Below are 21,919 nucleotides of genomic sequence, written 5' to 3'. Positions count from 1 at the left end.
TCTTTGTGTTGAACTATTTCTTTTGACTCCTAACTTGTCACTTGCTCGTAACCTTTATCTTGTCTTCCTCTCTTCAATAGTCCCTTTCCCTATGTGTCCTTCTGCCTGTCCTACCCTTATCCTTATTGGTCCTGTCTGTCTGTCCTGATTTAGATTGTAAGCTCTTTTGAGCAGGGACTGTCTTTTCTTCATGTTCAATTGTGAAGCGCTGCGTACGACTGGTAGCGCTATAGAAGTGATTTCTAGTAGTAGTAGTAGTAGAAGCCTGCCCTTGCAGATCAGCAATGCGGCCGCGCAGGCTTCTGTTTCTGTGAGTCTGACGTCCTGCACGTATGTGCAGGACGTCAGACTCACAGAAACAGAAGCCTGCGCGGCCGCATTGCTGATCTGCAAGGGCAGGCTTCTACATGGAATGCTGCTATCGGAATAGCAACATTAACATTCCATGTAGAATCTCCAATAGTAGCAACATTCCATTTAGAATCATTCCTATGTGTCCTATCTGTCTGTCCTACCCTTATCCCTTATTGGTCCTGTCTGTCCTGATTTAGATTGTAAGCTCTTTTGAGCAGGGACTGTCTTTTCTTCATGTTCAATTGTGAAGCGCTGCGTACGACTGGTAGCGCTATAGAAATGATTTACAGTAGTAGTACAGTACTATATTAGAACTTTACGTTATTGATGCTCGTTTTTTTTTTAACTTTATCTTTATTAAGCTTTTTAACGAACATAATTTCACATTTATGAATGATAATACACAATTTGGAAATAAATTATATAGACAAGCAAATATTTTTTTAAGTTTCAAATAGTTATCGACCACAAGAATAAGAAATCAATCCAAGATGTAAGATTAACAATATAATCTAAAGGAAATAAACATACATTGTAAATTATAATAATGAAGCGTCACGTCCCGAGTGATTCACTCCAAGGCTGTTAAACAGTGTACATATGGGATTAAACCACTACATTAACCTCTTCCCTACTGATTAGAAATTCCTCTAGCTGTTTGGGGTCAAAAAATTGAAACTGTTTAGATTGAAACACTATTCTACATACACAAGGAAATTTCAACAGGAAGGTAGCTCCTATTGCCACAGTTCTTGTGCGTAAAGCCAAAAAGGCTTTACGCCTCTTCTGAGTCTCTCTTGATAAGTCTGGGTATATTCTTATTTTATTGATGCTCTTAATACAACAAGCGAACCTCACTTTTTCATTTCAGCACAATTTTTAATTTGTATCTTTTTTGTTTAAGCCATCATTTTTTCCAGTGCAAGTTTTTTGGTTAGTGCTCGGTGCCTGTCTCCTTTTGCTGGTTGCCGTCTACTGTTTTTTTTTTTGGTTTTTATTTAAGGTATGTAACACTTTTTAGTCATACTCGGGACGCTGCCCCTCTCCTATACACTACTTATTTTTGCTTACTGATGTCAGCAGTTGCATATTCAACAGATACACGATCTTGACGTAGTTCTGCTTTAGTGGCTTTTTATAAAGAGTGGATATAGGTTTTTATTTTTTCATGTTTATAGTTCTTGATGGTTTATAGCTATTACAATCTTTTTGTTTATCTCAACTACGTACATCTTCTTTGTATATTTTCCAATAAGAGTACGGTGGTATGCATATTTACTTTACTTTCCACCAATCCGGTTCCACTGAGGGTTTTTAAACCATGACATCACCTATTGAATATTTATTTTTAGATGGTGATTATGTAAGCAGTCCTTTGAGGACACAGAGCACTGTGCTGCCATGAGTTTCTGAGAAAGCGTTTTATACTTCACTGTGAGTTCAAATGCTCATTGTATTTTGTTATCTTTACTAGAGGGGAACAGGACATCTGTTGGTCAGGCATCATCAGGAATCCTGTGCAGAAGGAATGGATCCACAGAAGCTTAGCTGAAATTGGGTGGCGGGGGGAAGAGGGGTTGGTGGTCAAGAGGCTAGGATAGGGGAGGGCAGACTTGTGCGGGGTCTGTGCCGGAGCCGGTGATGGGAGGTGGGACTGGTGGTTGGGAGGCAGGAAATACTGCTGGACAGACTTGTACGGTCTGTGCCCTGGAAGAGACAGGTACAAATCAAGGTAAGGTATACACATATGAGTTTATCTTGGGCAGACTGGATGGACCGTGCAGGTCTTTTTCTGCCGTCATCTACTATGTTACTTTGAATGGGTTATATAGCTCCTATCGGATTTTTACTGGAAATAGTGTGGAAGCTGAAATGAGAGCCGGTGGTGGGAGGCGGGGCTAGTGGTTGGGAGGCGGGGCTAGTGCTGGGCAGACTTCTACGGTCTGTGCCCTGAAAATGGCAGATACAAATCAAGGTCAGGTATACACATAAAGTAGCACATATGAGTTTATCTTGTTGGGCAGACTTGATGGACCGTGCAGGTCTTTTTCTGCCGTCATCTACTAAGTTACTACGATGGTAAATGTTTGGGATTTTTAAATTATTTTTTTTAATCGTTTTTGTTTTCTAGAGCAAATTTGAGTGTGACCATATTTATTTTACTGATTTGAAAGGTATGTTTCTATTATCGCCGAAAATAGGGGATGACCATCTCTGAGGACAGCCATCTCTAAGGTCGACCTAAATTTCCAGATTTGGGCCTCCCCGAACGTATTATCAAAACGAAAGATGGACGCCTATCTTGTTTCGATAATATGGGTTTCCCCGCCCCTTCGCTGGGACGTCCTCAGGAAAACTTGGGCGCCCCTTTTGATTATGCCTCTCCATATGTCCCAAGATGGTCTTAGGGATTTAGGCGATTGTATTTGCATAGGAACATCCTATATGACAGGATGTCCCTATGAAACCCTGTGAGTGATGAAAAAGCTCTCCAGAGGAATTTGCGAAGGAGTCTCTGTCTGGGAGTGATAAGAGTGCGCTCTTCAGAGGAACTTGTGAAGGAGTCTCTGCCTGGGAGTGATAAGAGAGCGCTCTCCAGAGGAGCTTGTGAAGGAGTCTCTGCCTGGGAGTGCTAACAGAGCGCTCTCCAGAGGAGCTTGTAAAGGGATCTCTGCCTGGGAGTGATATGAGAGCGCTCTCCAGAGGAGCCTGTAAAGGGATCTGTGCTTGGGAATGATGAGAGTGCTTTCCAGAGGAGCCTGTGAAGGAATCTCTGCCTGGGAGTGATGAGACAGCACTCTCCAGAGGAACTTGTGAAGGAGTCTCTGTCTGGGAGTGATAAGAGAGATCTCCAGAACAAAGGGTGTCTGCAGTTCCCAGCTGCTTATTCCACCCTTCAGTTCTGCAGTTTTATCTCAGTCTCTCTTATTACTGGACTCACCTGAGCAGCTGCTTTTCCCAGTTTCTCTTTCCTCTGATCCCGGCTCATCCCTGATGTACGGCTCTTCCCCTTGTTCAATGTGGGATATGATATCAGGGGTGACAGTCAGAGAGCCTGTTCCTGAGGTAAAAACACTGAATTAGGTTTCACATAAACATTCTGGGTGAAAGCCCCCCCAAATTCAGAATTCGGACAAAATTTCCAGCATAAAGATGTTGGATATAATTGGCAGCTTTTAACACCATAAATCATAGACGTTCATCAATTCAGTGAAAAAAAAATCTACTCAAACCAGTAGTAAAAGAGGAACAGTTCTGGAGCCCTGGCGTTTCTCAGAAAAGTCCTGGAAACCTTCTTTAGACATCTTTTAGTCTAGATCTCAATATAAAATAATGCAGTCCCTTATCACCTCATTTCAATATGCACAACTCTCATTATCCCTTATGCCCTGGTGCTCCCTGGAGCCTGGTACTGACAGTGCTAATTTGTGCTCTATTCTCCCTGTATAAGGTTCAGGTTTTGAATTTGTAGGAAGCTGATTTGTGTTGAAACTGATTCCACCAGAACTGCACACACTACTCAAGGCGAAGTAGAACCATCCTAATAAAACTCACCCTCAACGTTCTGAGGACACTGACGTCACTGTCAGTTCCTGCGGGCACTTCCTTCCGGTTCGAAGGGTTCGTGGTGGTGAAGCCACTGAAATCGCTGTGTCTGGGCCCCGCCCTCGCGTCAAACGTGATGACGTCGAGGGCGGAGCAATGGCGTCAGTGGCTTTACAACCAACAAGGACTCGGGAGATGAAGGTGGCGTGTGTTGACAAGGTCCGGAACAATGGCAGTCAGTGGCTTCACAACGCCGAAGGGGTGGGAAAGGAGGGGGGGGTTCGGGAGGAAAACCTTGCTAGCGCCCGTTTCATTTGCTCCAGAAACGGGCATGTTTTACTAGTGGAGTGATAAAAGAGGCATTATGACATTTTTTGTTTTATTCTCTATTACTTTTCTAATAATCCCTAACATTCTGTTTGCTTTCTTGGCCACCGCCGCACACTGAGCGGAAGATTTTAACTTCTTATTCAGGATGATGGATATTTTTCCTGGGTAGCAATATAGTAACATGGGGGAAAATTCTGTATATGGCGCTTTAAAAATCGGAGCCGTAAAACCATGCGGTTAGCGTGATTCGATAAACTGCCCCTAAAGTTAGGCGCAGTTTATAGAATGTGCTCACGTTACCGTTCTTGCGACTAAAATTTAGGTGCACCCGTTTAACCAGGCCTAAACACCTGTGCCTAAATTAGACGCACATTGGGTGTATTCTATAATAGTGTGTATACTTTTTTTTAAATGCCCACAACCCGCCCATTCCTCGCCCCATTTTTGACTGTGCGCATTAGAATTCATACGCACCGCGTTATAGAATATGTCTAGAAAGTTGTGTGTGCAAATTCTAATTAAAGCCATTAGTACCACTAATTGGTTAAGTATCAATTATTGGTGTTGACTGGCTTGTTAATTAAGATGTACATGCAATCTGGCTTTGCGGCCAAATAATTTATTTGTTTATTAGAATTTATTTACCACCTTTTTGAAGGAATTCACTCAAGGCGGTGTACAGTAAGAATAGATCAAACATGAGCAATAGGCAATTACAGCAGTAAAGATATTCAAATAACAATACAAAGTATGGCATAATATACTATTTACAATGTCAACACAATACGTAATAGAACATTTTAATTGTCAGTGTAGGGTATAAGCAAAGACGGAACATATAGATAGCTAAGAGAGTAAGAACAGTTAGAAAGTAAGTAAATTAGTTAGAAAGTAAGAGTCCCTTTTATTAAGGTGCGTAGGCGTCTAACGCGCGTCAATTAGGAACTACCACCCACCTACTGCGAGCCCTGGGCGGTAAGTCTATTTTTTATGCGCGTCCGATATCTTTTTATTTCCTACCATGTGGCGTTAACCAGGCGGTAATCGGCAGTGTACGCGCGCTGATGTTTACCGCCCGGTTAACGCGCGAGACCTTACCGCTAAGTCAATGGCTGGCGGTAAGGTCTCAGGCCCAAAGTGGACGCGCGCTGATTTTTATTTTGCCGCACGTCCATTTTGGCCCCCCCCCCCCCAAAAAGGCCTTTTTTGCAAGCAAGCTGAAAAATGGACCTGCGCACGTCCAATACACACGCCTACAACAGCGCAGGCCATTTTCTGCACACCTTAGTAAAAAGGACCCCTAAATTTGGGGGGATAGTGAACGATGGCAGATAAAGTCTTGTATGGTCCACCCAGTCTGCCAAATAAGGTCGTCAGAGTTGTACTTGCCGCTTCATATGTATTACAAAGCCTTTATGCCCTGTTTAAAGTGTGAATGTCATTTAAATTGGTGACTCATAATTTGGAACCCAGCACTGTGCATCTATAATTTGGATTGTTCCTCCCAATGTGCATCACTTTAATAAGAATAATAATAAAATTTATTTATAATCTGCATTATCTAGTAATTCTAAGCAGAGTACTACAGCTTACATACATACTAAAATTAAACGGAACAATACAATAATCAGTCTTATTAAATTTGTACTTATCCGTGTTAAATTTAATCTGTCATTTGGATGCCCAGTCTTCCAGCCTGTCAAGATTCTCCTATAATTTCTCACAGTCCTCATGCTATCTGACGATTTTGAATACTTTCGTGTCATCTGCACATTTGATCACTTTACTCAATCCCATTTTCAGGTCATTTATAAATGTTACGTTTAAACGATTTTACTGAACATTTCAATAAAGGTACAATCAACCTTCAACACTCAAATTGTTCAGTTTTTTAAAAAATAAATCAGGCTTATTTTCGAAAGAGAAGGGCGCCCATCTTTTGACACAAATTGCAAGATGGGTGTCCTTCTCACAGGCTCGCCCAAATTGCCATAATCGAAAGCCGATTTTGGGCGTCCTCAACTGCTTTCCATCGCGGGGACGACCAAAGTTCATGGGGGCATGTCAGAGGCGTAGCGAAGATGGGACGTGGGCATGCCTAACACATGGGCATCCTCGACCGATAATGGAAAAAAGAAGGGCGTCCCTGACGAACGCTTGGACGACTTTACCTGGTCCTTTTTTTCTTTCGACCAAGCTACAAAAATGTGCACTAAATGACTAGATGACCACCGGAGGGAATCAGCGATGACCTCCCCTTACTCCCCCCAGTGGTCACCAACCCCCTCCCACCCTAAAAAAACTTTAAAATATTTTTTCCAGCCTCAAATATCATACTCAGCTCCATGATAGCAGTATGCAGGTCCCTGGAGCCATTTTAGTGCACTTCAGGCAGGCGGACCCAGGCCCATCCCCCCCTACCTGTTACACTTGTGGTGGTAAATGTGAGCCCTTCAAAACCCACCAGAAACTCACTGTACCCACATCTAGGTGCCCCCCTTCACCCATAAGGGCTATGGTAGTGGTGTACAGTTGTGGGGAGTGGGTTTTGGGGGGCTCAGCACACAAGGTAAGGGAGCTATGTACCTGGGAGCAATTTAGAAAGTCCACTGCAGTACCCTCTAGGGTGCCTGGTTGGTGTCTTGGCATGTCAGGGGGACCAGTGCACTACGAATGCTGGCTCCTCGGTTTCCATTATCGCTGAAAATTGGGGACGACCATCTCTAAGGTCGACCTAAATTTCGCAATTTGGGCGTCCCCGACCGTATTATCGAAACGAAAGATGGGGACAACCATCTTGTTTCGATAATACGTGTTTCCCCGCTCCTTCACCGGGATGTTCTCAGGAAATCTTGGGCACCCCTTTCGATTATACCCCTCAATGCCTTCTCTGTCTTATCTTCCGTCCCTCCCCCTTCCCCACTGCATGAACAGCTTACACATATATTGAACAAATCAAGAAAAATAGACCATCAAATAGACATCTAGAATGCACATATTGACAACAAATTATCAAACAACAACATTTCCACTTCCCATCTATAAATGTTAAACGCACTGGTCCCAGTACTCCAGTATTCACCCTCCTCCATTTAGAGATCTGGCCATTTAACCAGTTCCCAATCCATAACAGGACACTGCCTCCTATCCTAAGGCTTTTTAATTTCTAAAAACTGAAAATCTAGATGCATTACATTAACTGGCTCACCTTTATCTACGTCTTCAAAAAATGTATGTAGCAAATGTTCTTGGATAAATCCATATTGACTCTATCCAATTAAACCACATGTTTTTCCATGTGTTCAGTAATTTAGTTCTTTATAATAGTTTCCGTCATTTTGCCCAGCACTGATATCAGGCTCATCAATCTGTAATTTTGTGGATCACCCCTGAAATCATTTTTTTAAACTTGACATTCCTTTAGATTCTTTCCAATCTTCAGATACCTTGAATGATTTTATGTTTAAATCTTTTTTATTAAACTTAAGTGCAGAAATGAGTAAATACAATTCTCAACAGGAACATGAATACATAATGTCATCAAAGAAACTCATACCAGTATGTATACTAACAGTTATATTATTTTTATAGTGTAACAGTTAGTGATGGCTCAGCAAAATATACTGCCTTTGTAATGGCTACGCAAATAAGTCTAAAAACCGTGCCATTCTGAAGTCCCAGCAATGCCTATTGCCCTCCCATTCCCCCCCCCCCCCTTTATTCCAACCCCCCTTCCCCCCCCCCCCCCCCCCCCCCCATCCCCTCCCTCCCTTACTTTCTTCATTCTAATAATAACTCCCCGCTGATGATGACAGAACCAAGCAGCCTTTATAGCCAGCAAATCGTGGCCCAAACAATCTGTAAACATGCCCCAATGGGTTATTGTTCATCATGATGCGCCTCTCTGCCTCATAGCTGGCTGATGAGAATTGCGCTACAAAAGTAGTATACCCTAAGACCATAAAAAAAAAAAAAAAAATCAAAGACGATTTAAGATGAAGCTGCGTGCTTTGGGTGCTAATGATTGTATGTAGGGCTCCCATACCCCCAAAAATGCTTTCCGCCTCCTCGGGGAGGATCCCACCACCCTACGCTCCTGGAGGAGCAATTCATGCAGGCGATTCCTCCAATGCCAAAAGTCCGGTGGCTCCGACTGCATCCACCCAGACAGGATAAGCTTCTTCCCTATAATACCTGCTTTACGGAAGAACTGTCGGACCCCTCTGGGATGCTGCGCAAATACTTCATACCTGTCCAGTAGAAACCCCTGTGGAGAGGGATGGACCCTACCTTGCACCACTGACTCTAGATAAGTTATAATTTGCCCCCAAAATAGCTTTATTTTTGGACATTCCCAGAAGGAGTGAAACCATGTGCTCTCTTTCAGTCTGCACTTGGAGCACAAAGGATCTGGGACTCCTCCAAAGCGAAACACCTGGAGCTTTGTCATATATGCCCTATATAATATTCGAAATTGGCATTCCCGCAATGTGGCACTTCCTGACACAGAGGGTATCCTGGCTGTCAATTTCTGAAAATCCAAGGTCAAATTAGGTTTTTGAAGGTCACAAGCCCAGCGCTGCAATGTGCCTCCTGTGTCTTTCCTGTCACTGTGTTTCCCCAATACCCTCTGCAAACCCGAGACCGAAAGGCGTTCCCCCGGAACTGCCCTAAAGAATTCCCTAAGGCGGCTCCCATGCCTACCTTGCAACTTCCCGGAATCCAGAGTCTGCACATAATGAGCTAATTGGAAATGGGCGAATATGGCTCCCTGTTCTATGCCCACCCCTAGCGCTCCTATCTCTAATAATTGCCCTCTCCCTCCTAGCACATGCTCTAACCTAGTTATTCCCAAAGCTGCCCACCTGTTAAATACCACACTCTCCATTCCAGGTGTAAAACTCGGGTTACCCTGTAGGGGCAACAAATCGGAAGTGTCCGCTGCCAGACCCCAACTCTTAGTCAAGTCTTTCCAGGCCTCACGCAACGGACTTAATAAAACACTCCTCCCCACGTGAGGCGGTATGGAATCCCTGGAACAATGCAATAGATAGTACAGGTGAAACGGTTTGAAATAGTCTTGCTCTAGCGTTCGGGGTGTGAAATCTTGCCTATCTAGAAACCAATCCCCCAGATGCCTTAACAAACATGCTTGATTATAACGACGCAGATCTGGCAGGCCCATTCCCCCCTTCCCTCCAGGGCCCCATCAACATTTTTAACGGGAGCTTCGGCTTTGAGTCTCTCCAAAGGAATTTACGGAGATGCTTATAGATTGTGGTTAAATCTTTGCACTTAAGCCTTAGTGGGAGGACCCTCAACAGGTAAAGCCACCTTGGGATCTCTATCATCCGGTACAGATGTAGCCTCCCATGCATGGACAGCGGCAAAATCCTCCATTTCGCCAGTCTTCCTCTCAATACCTCTATCATGTTGGTCACATTGGAGTGGTAGAGAGCGGATGAACACATGGGAATCCAAACACCCAGATACCTAATGGACTCCGCTGCCCACTTCAGAGGAAATGCAGGGCCCCATAAGTTACGCACTTCCCGATTACCTGTCAAGGCCTGGGATTTTGAATAATTTATTTTGAAGCCCGCAAAGTCTCCATATTCCTGAAAAAGTTCCAACACTGCTCCCAAGGATTTTTTTGGCTGAGTGAGATGTACTAAAATGTCATCCGCAAAAGCAGAGACTTTAAACGAGGATTTCCCCCAGGTCACTCCCTCCACTTCTGGGTGCGCGCTTATTTCTCTAATCAAGGGGTCTAAGGACAGGACAAATAGCAACGGCGACAAAGGACACCCCTGACGTGCGCCACGTCTGATTGAGAATAGTGTTGATTGCTCCCCGTTTATCCACATGTAAGCTTGCGGGTTTACATATAGGGCCTTCACCGCACTCCGGAACATCCCCTCTATTCCCATCCGCCTAAGTACTTCAAACATAAAATTCCATACCACCCTGTCAAATGCCTTCTCTGCGTCAAAGCTGACTAACAGAGAAGGGGAGTCCTGCTTTTCTACAGTCTCTAAGGAAGCCAGTAGTGCCCTAATGTTTTTAGTGGCCGTTCTCCCTTTTACAAAGCCCACCTGTGGATCTGCTATTAGGTCTGGGAGTACCCTGGCCAAGCGGTTCGCTAGAATCTTAGAGTACAATTTAATGTCACAATTTAGTAAGGAGATAGGCCTGTATGACCCGACTTCCAGATCATCTTTCCCCGGTTTTAACAACACTACCACTTTTGCCACATTTAACGCGTCCGGCATTTCTCCCAAGGTAGCCATTACATTAAATAAATTGAGAAGTGGGGGTGTGACTTGTTCCTGCAACAACTTGTAGAATGCCATGCTATACCCATCGGGTCCCGGTGCCTTGTGCAGACTACTTTGTTGCATTGCTACCATAAGCTCCCCTTCCTCGATTGGGCTATTTAGGGCTGTCTTCTGTGCCTCCGTGATCTTTGGTAACACTTGATTAGTCAAGTATATTTCGCTATCTGCTATAACATCTTCTGGCTCCTTATAAATATCCTGAAAATATCCCCGAAAACGCTCTATTATGTGTTGAGGCTCGCGCAGAATTCTACCCCCCCGGTCACGCACTTGCAGGATCTGCGTCGGCCCTCTGGTCCCTTTAATCAGCCTTCCCATTAAGGCTCCCGCTTTATTCCCGTACTGAAAAAGTTGAAATTTATAGTACAGTTGTGATTTCAGTGCCCTCTGATGCAATAGTTCATTTAACTCCCTCTGTGTTGTTAAAAGTGCTCTCTTGTTTACCTCCGTAACTTCTCTCCCTAATCGCAACCTCTGCTTTCGAACCTCTCTTTCCAGGTGAAGGATTTCTTTATCCCTCTGCTTCCTTTTCCTTACTCTGTACGCTATGATCTCCCCTCGCATAACAGCTTTTGCTGTTTCCCAGTATAGGCTGGCTTGGTGCATATGTCCACTATTGGCCGTTGCAAAATCCTGCCATTTTTCTCCTATGTAAGCCTTAAAATGGGGATCTCTGTAAAGATCAAAAGGGAATCTCCAGCTGCCCCGTCCCCCCCCTGCTCCCCGCGATTGTAGTTGCATCCATATTATCAAATGGTCCGAAATCTCGCACGCATCTATCGCAGCATCCGGCACCGCGGCGAAGAGCCCCCGTGAGATTAGAAAATAATCTATGCGGGACTGCGACAAATGTGCGCGAGACACATGGGTATAGTCCCTCTGCATTGGGTGTAATATCCTCCACACATCCAGCAGATCTAATGTTTCACAAAGGTGAGGCAGGCCTTTCTGGGAATGCTGCACCTTCAGATTGGAAGCGCCACTTCTATCTACCCGAGGGTCATAAACCATGTTAAAATCTCCTCCAAGAATTATGTTGTCCCCTTGGTATGGCCCTAGCAACTCTAGCAAATGTTTATAAAAGTTTTTGTCATAAACATTGGGCGCATATATGTTGCAGAATATATAGGTGTTTCCACCCCTCTCCACTTCTACTAAAATGCACCTCCCTGCAATACCTCTCTTAACTGCCTTAATCTTCATTTGTAGCCCCTTACGAATCAATAATAGGACTCCTCCCTTTTTCCCCACTGCGTGCGATCCTTCTGCTATCTCCACCCATCCTGTCCGGAATTTCTGATGCTCAGTCGCCGACAGATGCGTTTCTTGAAGAAAGGCAACGTCTGCCCTGTGCCTCCTCAGCGCCTGCAACACCTTCGTGCGCTTTATAGGTGATGAGATCCCCCCCACGTTCCAAGAGATTAATTTAAGGGAGCCCTTCCTGTTGTATGGGAACTAGACCCTTTGATAAGTGTGATCTGAAGCTTGAGGCCCACCCCCCAGCCCATGGGTGCACCCCAAATTGCCCACAGCAGCTCCCTTGTCCTGAATGATATGTCCAAGCTCTCCATCTAACCAAGTAAAATAAAGGAAATTGAATTGCATGAAAAAAAACCAACAGAAATCGAAAAACTCCCCCCCCCCAGCCCGCCCCCCCTCCCTCCCACCTCCCTCCCCATGTCCCCCCCCCAGCCTACTCCACCCCTCCTCCCTTCCATCCCTAACTTTCCCCCCCATTGTACCACAGGTAGTTCTCGCTAGAGAACCGGTCACGCCTCTGCTCCGCCCCTGCCCCAACGCCCTCATGTAACATAATAAACAATCCCGCCCTCAAAATGCCATACAGAATTAACAATAATGCACTTAAAGACTGTTGAGCCTTACACCACCGGCCATTGTATCCATGGCTAGTGCCTCCAAATTCTTGCTCACCAATAAGGCCCACTTCTAGTCCACATAATAGCTTGCATTATGTCTGTGTTTCCAACTGGCGTTTGCCAACCTCCCAGCTTGATACTGTTCTATGTAGCCGACCCCCTTCAGGACTTCCGTGGACTGGTATCCGTGGGGTGCTCATTTTCCACTTCAGTGGTTTCCCTCAGCCAATTAATAAATTGTAAAGCCGCTTCCGGGGATTCAGCGACATGCTGCTTCCCAGCATGATAGATGCAAAGCTTTGCTGGGAACATTAGGGCGAAGCGGATCTTCTGCTCATGTAATCTCTTGCAGGGCTCCGCATATTTGCGGCGTTGGGCTGCTACGGCGGCTGAAAAGTCTTGAAAGCACAAAATTCTGTGAGATTCATATTGTACTGCTCCTTTCGCATGCCAAGCTCTTAAAATCTCCTGCTTGTGCATGTAGTTTAGCACTTTGCAAATAACCACTCTCGGTCTTTCAGATTCCTGTCGTGCTCTTCCCAGCCGGTGCGCTCTTTCAATTTGTAATCCATGTGCCACGTTCCCCAAATTCAAAGCTGTCGGCAGCCATGTTTCTAGAAACTCGCGAAGGTCCACTTCTCTTAAAGATTCCGGTAAACCTACTAGGCGAAGGTTGTTTCGTCTTGATCTGTTTTCTAAATCTTCAACCTTAGCTGAAAGCTCTTCAACCTGTTTCTGCAGCTGTTTTTGTTGGGATTCATTTTGTTGATAGTGGTCTTCCATGTCTGATAATCTTTGTTGGAATCCCGTCATATCTGCATGCAGCCCCACAAACTTTCCGTCCAGCTGCTCGATCTGCTCAGAAATTTTTTGCAGCTTACGGTCTACTGAGCCTTCCAACAGCGTGGAGACTTCCGCTGCAATTTCGGCGGCCCATACGGAACTCACCGATTCTCCCGCGGGTCCGGCCTCCGCCATCTTTCCTTCTCCCACGCGACCCCGAGTTCCGTCTTTCCGACCGGATTTGGAGGTCATAATCGCTGTTTTGTGGGCTCGCGGGACCAACACTCGCTGCTTGGGTGTTCCGATTTCAGGTGTTTTCTCTGCGGCTTATTCTTTGAATTTTAACGGCGCTGCGGGCTAGATGTTATAATCGGGGCCTCGGAGCTGTAGGATGCGGCGTCCTTCCCCTCAGCCAAGCATCACGTGACCTCACCTTGAATGATTTTAATGATAGTAGATCTACAATTTCAATTTTGAGTTCTTTCTGTAGTCTGGGTGTATACCATTTGGTCCAGGTGATTTACTACTCTTTAATTTGTGATTTGGCCTATTACATGGTTTATTAGGTTTTTGCTATACTGTTTTTTTGTGAACACATCAAAGTGATTTAAATCTTTAAAAAAAATATTCTAGGTTCAATGAGATTTGTTTCAGTTCCTCTGTTCTGCACTCTCACTAGGTGATTTGCATGCAGGTTAAACCAGAGTACAGAACATTACTATGAGAAGACTCAGAACTCTTGAACCAAAATCTTCTTTAATGCAGTAATCAAACAAGGAAAATAACTTACAGTTCAGGTGTGCTGGACAAAGAGTTTTGCCTTGCAAACTGGGAGTCTGTTCTCAATCAGCTCTCTCTATGCAAGAGAGAAGCTGAGAGGAATTCAACAACATGTTGTGTAGTAATGCTGTTTATACTTTTACACTAGTGAAATCTTGATAGAGTTACAGTAGCTTGAAAGGATCACACAACAGAATACAGCATAGCAGTTTCAGTTCACAGAGGAGATACCGATCAGATACCACATTCAATTCAAGCTTCTCCTTCTTACCTACAAATGCATTCTGTCTGCTGCCCCTCACTATCTTTCTACCCTCATCTCCCCTTACGTTCCCGCCCGTAACCTCCGTTCACAGGATAAATCCCTTCTCTCAGTACCCTTCTCCACCACCGCCAACTCCAGGCTCCGCTCATTCTGCCTTGCCTCACCCTATGCTTGGAACAACCTTCCTGAGCCCTTACGCCAAGCCCCCTCCCTGCCCGTCTTCAAGTCTTCGCTTAAAGCCCACCTCTTCAATGCTGCGTTCGGCACCTAACCCTTACTGTTCAGTGAATCCAGACTGCCCCAATTTGACTGCCCCTATCGGACCGACCGTTCACTTGTCTATTAGATTGTAAGCTCTTAGAGCAGGGACTGTCTCTCTTTGTTAAATTGTACAGCGCTGCGTAACCCTAGTAGCACTCTAGAAATTTTAAGTAGTAGTAGATATGCTGAAGACTAACTCTCCAGACCCAATGGAAAGAGAAAGGAGGAGCAACTTGCCCAGCATGCACAGAGAACAAGGCAAGTCAATAGAAAGAGCTCCATAACACACAGGAAGCTGGGCGGGTGCTCTGAAACAGCCTATCACAGGGGAACTACAGGATTACAGGGACCTGTAGTTCAAGGGCATAGTGCCATCTAATTACAGATAATGTAAGCTGGTATAAACAATGCCTAATATATACATAAACAACAAACAGCCTGCCTCCATGCAAATGACAGCAGAATAATATTCTATATTGTCACTTTTAAATACCATTTCTGGCATGGGTAGATCCCCTTACATCCATCTCAGTAAAGACTGAAGGAAAGAATTTAGTATCTTCATTATGACCCGAGTGTCCCTTTTACTCCTTGATTTAGTTAAAAGGCTTATATCCTGCTATTTCCAAAGTTCAAAGTGGTTTACGTCTCACATACATAAGCACAACTCAAATAAATAAAATAATCATAATTCAAAACATTAACCAACAAAATAACAATGTTAAATCAAAATACATCAACCATCCACATCACATATGCCTCCTATTGCAGTTGACGTCCCTGATCTATTATATGGGACTGTCGAGGATCTGGAAATGCCTGCCGAGGAGAAAAGCCTTTAACTGTCTTCTAAACACAAGAGTATTTGTCAACCAACCAACCAGAAACACATCCAAATCATCATGAACATACCTAAATCTCCACTACCCAAGCTGCAAAGGACTTAAATACAAATCAACTTACGCATCCAGCTTCTCCTACTTAAGTACACAACTGTGGAACCCATTACCGAAAGTCGTGAAAACAACATACGGTTATCTAAACTTCCGGAAATCACTAAAAACTTACTTGTTTCGAAAGGCATACACTACCGATCCAACCTAAATGCTTAAACTACGCAACACATCAAAACCAAAGTACGTAATGGTCATAACTCAACCCTTCCGCTTTATGATACCCTAATTGCGACTGTTCCACGAGAACCCACTTTGTATTTGTTCTCACCGGAGTCTGCGAATGCCTCTCCGGTACTATGTAAGCCACATTGAGCCTGCAAATAGGTGGGAAAATGTGGGATATAAATGCAACAAATAAATAAATAAATAAAATAAATTCTGTTGGCAGGGTATTCCATAACCTAGGAGCTGCTACTGAGAACAAGTGCTCCCTGATCTGACATAATCGGACCTGTCAATGTAAAGGGATGTCACGTCTGTGGCCGTGACCACCCTCAGCCTTACCTTCTTTCTGGGGGTCAGCAGCTCTGCTGGCTTCTGTCTGTGTTTGTCTTGTCTCTAGTCTCTGTGCTGATTGCTTCTCTAGACCTCACCTGTGTGGGCTATGCCTCTCTAGGGAGCCAGCATCTAAGATGGCTGCCACCGGCTCTGTGCCAGCTTCCAAGATGGCTCCTGCTTGTCTTTCCTGTGGGCTCACTTCCTATGTGTGTCAAGCCTCTCTTTGGGGTCAGTGTACTTCCTGCTTCTGTCCTACTGCTGGTGACTCATCAGTGAGAGCCTTCATAAGGAAGTGCTGTGCTTGCAGTCAGGGCCTTTGCATAAGTGTTATGCTCTTAGGCCAGGTCAGGTTAGTAAGTGTCTGCTGCACTACTGCTTAGCCTCTCTCTGGGTTCCAGCCCAGTTTCTTTCTGTGTCTGTGTCTCTGTTGTCCTTCCGTGGGGGGTCTTCCCTGCCACTGTCTGTCTGTGGACTTCAGGTCCTTCCTGGCTTACCCTGTGTTTGGGGTGAAGCCTCAGTTCCTGGCTTACCCTGTGTTTGGGGTGAAGCCTCTGCTCCAGGCTTACCCTGTATTGGGGTGAAGCCTCTGTTCCTGGCTTACCCTGGGTTGTGGTGAAGCCTTTGACCGGGTTTGTTCTCTGTCTGTTTGCGAAGCCTCAGCCTTTGTGGGTTCCCCAGTCAGTGTGGGGAAGGCTGTAGCTTCAGATCCTTGGCCTGTTCTTCCTGGTTACTCCGTTTGCTGTGCTGCCTGCCCAAGATCCTTGGCCTGTTATTCCTGGATTGCTCTCTTTACCCTGAACCCTGCCTTGCCTAGCCTGTGTGCCTTCCCTGCTTGTATATCCTGAATCCTGTACCTGTCTGGCTAGTGTGTTTTCCTGGGTGATTATTCCTGTATCCTGTCTCCACCTAGCTAGAGGGTGTACCCTGTGGGTATTCCCGGATCCCCGTTCTGCCTAGTGTGTTGCTGCCCTAGTCCTTGCTCCTGCTAGCTTCTGTATGCCTGGTGTTCCTTGGTCTGTCTTCTGGGTCTTGCTAGTGGCTGTGCAGCAGCACACGGTCTGAGTCTAGTTCCGTGCCCTGTCGCCCTCGTGTATCCCAGGCCCAGGGTGGGTCCTCTGGATCTTCAGTTCCTGCCTTATCCTGCAAGTCCTGCCGGCCGCCTGCACTTCGGAGCTCAACTCCGGAGGAACGGTGGCTAGGTGCAGGTGAAGCTGTTCCTGTCTCATCTGTTCTAGTTGCCTGCCTTGTACTACTCCAGTCCAGAGTTCCAGTCCAGCTCTTCTGTGTTTCCAGTCCCGAGGTGGTCTTGCCTGCCGCTGCCGCTCCTCAGCAGTGGCCCAAGGGCTCACGAACTCCAGTCCTGCCTCGAGGACCTGACAGAATGCCAAGGCCCTCGAGAACACGACAAGGGATGTCCAACAGTCTTTATTTCCAAATCTTAGGGACCTCAGAGGCCAATATAATCTAGCAAGAGACATTAGAGCCTCCCCATTCAACACCCTATGCGCTAGAGTAAAGATTTTTAGTTTTTTTTATGATTTACAATCAGTAGCCAGTCTAGTTTTCATAATGGAGGTGTTACTAAATCAGAACAAACAGACTGCAGCATTCTGCATAACTTGCAGCGTTCGTAGAGTGGACTCAGGCAGGCCTAACAGCAAACTATTATAATAATCTATATAGATCTATGTAAGAGAGACCCCAATGATTGGAAACCATCTAGGCATATTATCCAGCTTCTGAAATGATTTATGTCGTCATAACAATTGCAAGTTATATAACACAGTCTTCACACACACATACCACATGCAGAGTCTGATCATAACACCCAAATTCCTATGGGGTCCTTTTACTAAGCCGTGGTAAAAAGTGGCCTGCGGTAGTGTAGGAATGTGTATTGGGCGCACGCCGGGCCAGTTTTTACCGCATTTACAAAAAAATGGCTTTTTAATTTTTTTAATGGGACGGAAAAAGGGCCTGTGGTGAAAATAAAACCAGTGCACACCCCAAACCAACCTGAGCCCTTAATGCCACCCATTGATCTACCAGTAAAGGCTCAGGTGTTACACACACGGTGACCGGTCAAGTGCCGCGGATAGGAGGAAATAAATAATTCATCCACGCATTATGGGTGCGCGCCAAATCTGAAATTACCACCAGGAGGGTGTGCTGGCCTGGCGGTAGTCTCATTTGGGTGCACGCATGTACAGCCTACCGGGGCTTAGTAAAAGAGCCCCCTAAGTGCTTTCACAATAGGAAGAGATCATCCATCTACAGAAAGCTCAGAAGGTGCCGGTGACACAGATGACCTTTGTAGATACACTACTTCAGTTTATTGTTTTGCCATATTACGACATAACAAGCCATTAGCACTTCTCAATTGTCTTCAAATATGATGTCACAAGATCCAGGGTTTGTTCAATGGATCTCCCCGAGCCCATACGCCAGGCCCCCTCCCTGCCCATCTTCAAATCACTGCTTAAAGCCCACCTCTTCAATGTCGCCTTCGGCACCTAACCTCTACACCTCTACCCAGGAAATCTAGACTGCCCAACTTGACATTTCGTTCCTTAGATTGTAAGCTCCTTTGAGCAGGGACCGTCCTTCTTTGTTAATTTGTACAGCGCTGCGTAACCCTAGTAGCGCTCTAGAAATGTTAAGTAGTAGTAGTAGGTTTTAATAGATATGACGGTAATCAATAGAAATAAAACAAAATAAAACACGGAAAAGAAAATAAGATGATACCTTTTTTATTGGACATAATACATTTCTTGATTAGCTTTCGAGAAGGTTGCCCTTCTTCGTCAGATTGGAAATAAGCAAATGTTGGTAGATGACAGTATATATAAGTGAAACACCAAAGCATTTCAGTGACAGTCTAACAGGATGGGGGTGGATTAGGTGAGAGACAGGAAGAGTCGGGTGGATGAGGGACAGGGAGATATGCATGGAGACAGGAGGGTGACAAAGCAGTACAATTTTATGGTTTATAATGGGCTAACTCTGTCTTCCTTAACTATTCACAATGTAACCATAATCGTAATGTAACAAACTGTATTTCCATTATTTACAATGTATTGTAAGCCACACTGAGCCCGCAAATAGGTGGGAAAATGTGGGATACAAATGCAACTAAATAAATAAATAAATAGAAAACCCAGATCTTTAAGTCCTGTTTGGTGGGTGTCAAAATATTTAATCATTCTGACTTCAAAGGTCTTTTCTTTTCCATGTTTTATTTCTATTGATTACCTTTAAAAGTGGACTAACACGGCTACCACACCTCTCTACTCAATAGATATGAAAAAACTGCAAATCATTAGTGTAAATCTTATAAAACTACATCCAGGTCTATAGCAACCAGCACACCAGTTGCACATAACATCCCAAAGAAAGCTGACTTTTGTGCCCCCCCCCCCCCCCCCCCCCCCGTTGATAAAGCAAACCATGGGGAGTAATCATCACCTTGGCGGACTTCTGTAGGCGACCAGTCAAAAACGAGGAAAACCAAAACCACCTGTTCCAATGTTAACTATTTGCTGCAGGATGAAAAAATGATTTATGGTGTCAAACGCCAATGATATAGCCAACATTATTCAGCATATACGATGTACCCATGTCAAAACTGCAACAAATTACATCAAAATTACATAGCAGCAATTTTTCTATGCTATGTGTAGCACGGAACTCAAATTGATGCATGTCTAAAATATCTTCCTGAGGGATAAACTCCCGAAGCTGATCTAATACCACCTTTTCAATTACTTTAGCTAAAAATGAAAGAGAGATTAGACTGGCCTATAATTATCTAGATCTGTAGGATCTGCATTTTTCTCTCTTTATAAACCACAAACTAGCTTTTTTTTCCAATGGCTGAGCATACAGCCAGCAGATAAAAGATTAATTCACTACTGAGTCAGCAATCTCCGCTTTCATGGACTTAAGGACTCATTTAGAAGAGCTATTTAACAGACTTGGAGAGTGCGATAGGTAGTTTGAATAATTTTTCATCTGTCTAGAGGTGACCAGTGAGAATAACTCCTACTTGACTTCTGGGTTCATGTCCTCTTTAGGTGGATCCATACTGGATGCAGAAACCTGATCACAAATTTTAATAGCAATAACCTCACCTTATCCTTTAAAGGGGCATCTCGATTAGTAACTGTCAGATTTTTTACCACTACAAAAAGCACTCTTGGCAGAGATGCAGCATGTTCAAATCAGATGAAAACAGTCTTTTTTTGACTGCAGTCACTTTCTCATGATAAATACCGTGATGAAACCAAGGCCCTGGTGCACCTCCCACTGGCCATGGACACAGTTGTCACCCAGCCTTGTCAGTCAGGTTTTCATGATATCCACAATGAATATGCACAAAGACATTTGCATATAATGGAGGCAGTATATGCAAATCAAATTCATGCATATTCATGCAAACCTGACTGGCCCTGGCCAGGATGGACTTGGGAAACACTGGTCTAAAGTACTGGTACATATGACATATTTACTAATACTTTAGATCCAGGAAAAAGACTGGATATGAATATATAAGTATAAAATGATAAATTTACCACATATTATGTTTGTTTTTTTTATTTTGGAGTCAGAGTCAGTGCATTTCTACCAACTCTGACTCCACCCCAAATTGCTTCGGACTCCAATACCGTCTTTTGCTTCATCTTTTAAGAATGTTGGCTGTAGTTCAGCCTTCATTCCAACTTTTTAATTTGTGGGGTACGTCTGGTCTGGGCTTCCAAGATGGTATTTTTAAACAATGTCCATGCCTAATTTAAAAACTCTTAACTTTTGCAGCTGCTCCTTTTAGCTTCCCCCCCCCCCACCATTTTCCTCATTTTATCACAGTTACGCTTCTAACACAGTAGATTTCCTTAGTATATTCACTCCAGTTATTAAGTCAAATTTGATCATGTTATAATCATATTGCCAAGTGGCCCCAACACTGTTATTTCTTGCTCCAAGTCCTGCATGCCACTACGAACTAGATCTAAAATAGCCCCCCCCCCTCCCTCCTCGTGTTGGTTCCTGAACCAACTGCTCCATGAAGTAGCCATTTATTTTATCTAGGAACTTTACGTCCCTAGTGTTTTCTGACAAAAAAATCATCCATTACAGTATTGCCAAATGTGTTAGCTTCCATAATTTCTGTTACCATTTCATCATCTGTCCCTTCATTCTGGTCAGACGAAGATGAGGAGAAGAGCAGAGGTAAAAGATGGACAGGAGAATGGGAGGGGGGCCGTGTAAGCCTCAGACATGAGGAAACAAAAGGTTTAAGAATCAGAAATGGGAAGGATTGTGCTCAAATGGAGAGAAGGGAGATCATGGATGGGGGAGGAGAGGAAGTGCTGGGAACTGTGGAAAAGAGAAGGGAAGTAATGTTCAACAGAAATGTGAGAGATGGGAGGAGTGATCGGGGAAGAGGGTCAGGGATGAGTTAATCTGAGATTTAGCAAGAAGGCATACCCTCTCACACTTCAAACCCCAACAGCTTTATAGTTGAAGGAAACCATATGATCACTGCAACACTTCCTCACTTTTTTAATACCCCATCACAGCAGGGAACCCACACATTCAAAACTTACTTTTACACGATAGTGCAGAGCTGATAATAAAAATGTAAAATTAGTCCTTACCCAGAGAGATCAATGTCTGATAATTCTCCTTCATCACATCTTTGTAAAGCGCCTTCTGCCATTGTGCTAAATCCTCCCACTCCTTCTGTGAGAAATAGATGGCAATATCTTCAAAGGTAACTGGAACCTGAAAAAACAAACCCTTTCAACTCTCAGTACCTTCACAACACTGGGGCTCAGCAGGGCGGGGCAGTGATTTTTAGGTGCATATATTTCTCGGTCACATAATACAGTATCTCATAAGATCTATAAATGGTTGCCAACTTTTTAAAAGAGA

The 21,919-nt window shown here is 44.4% G+C and overlaps 1 protein-coding gene and 1 pseudogene across 1 annotated transcript in view; one reads left to right on the top strand and one right to left on the bottom strand.

Annotated features, from left to right (window-relative positions):
* Nucleotides 1–21,919, top strand: part of LOC115465113 — a 500,577-nt pseudogene that overhangs the window by 277,240 nt on the left and 201,418 nt on the right.
* Nucleotides 1–21,919, bottom strand: part of LOC115460042 (zinc finger protein 84-like) — a 99,188-nt gene that overhangs the window by 5,281 nt on the left and 71,988 nt on the right. Inside the window, exons 5-6 of the mRNA XM_030189898.1 lie at nt 21,643–21,769; nt 3,296–3,415 (exon numbers count right to left, since the gene is read on the bottom strand). Of these exons, the coding sequence (XP_030045758.1) occupies nt 3,296–3,415; nt 21,643–21,769 (247 nt within the window). The remainder of the gene's footprint in view (nt 1–3,295; nt 3,416–21,642; nt 21,770–21,919) is intronic.

The sequence above is a fragment of the Microcaecilia unicolor genome, chromosome 1 (genome assembly GCF_901765095.1).
Source record: "Microcaecilia unicolor chromosome 1, aMicUni1.1, whole genome shotgun sequence".
Taxonomy (NCBI): Eukaryota; Metazoa; Chordata; class Amphibia; order Gymnophiona; family Siphonopidae; genus Microcaecilia; species Microcaecilia unicolor.
The sequence above is the reverse complement of the archived record's forward strand: the minus strand, read 5'-3'. Positions and strand labels throughout refer to the sequence as shown.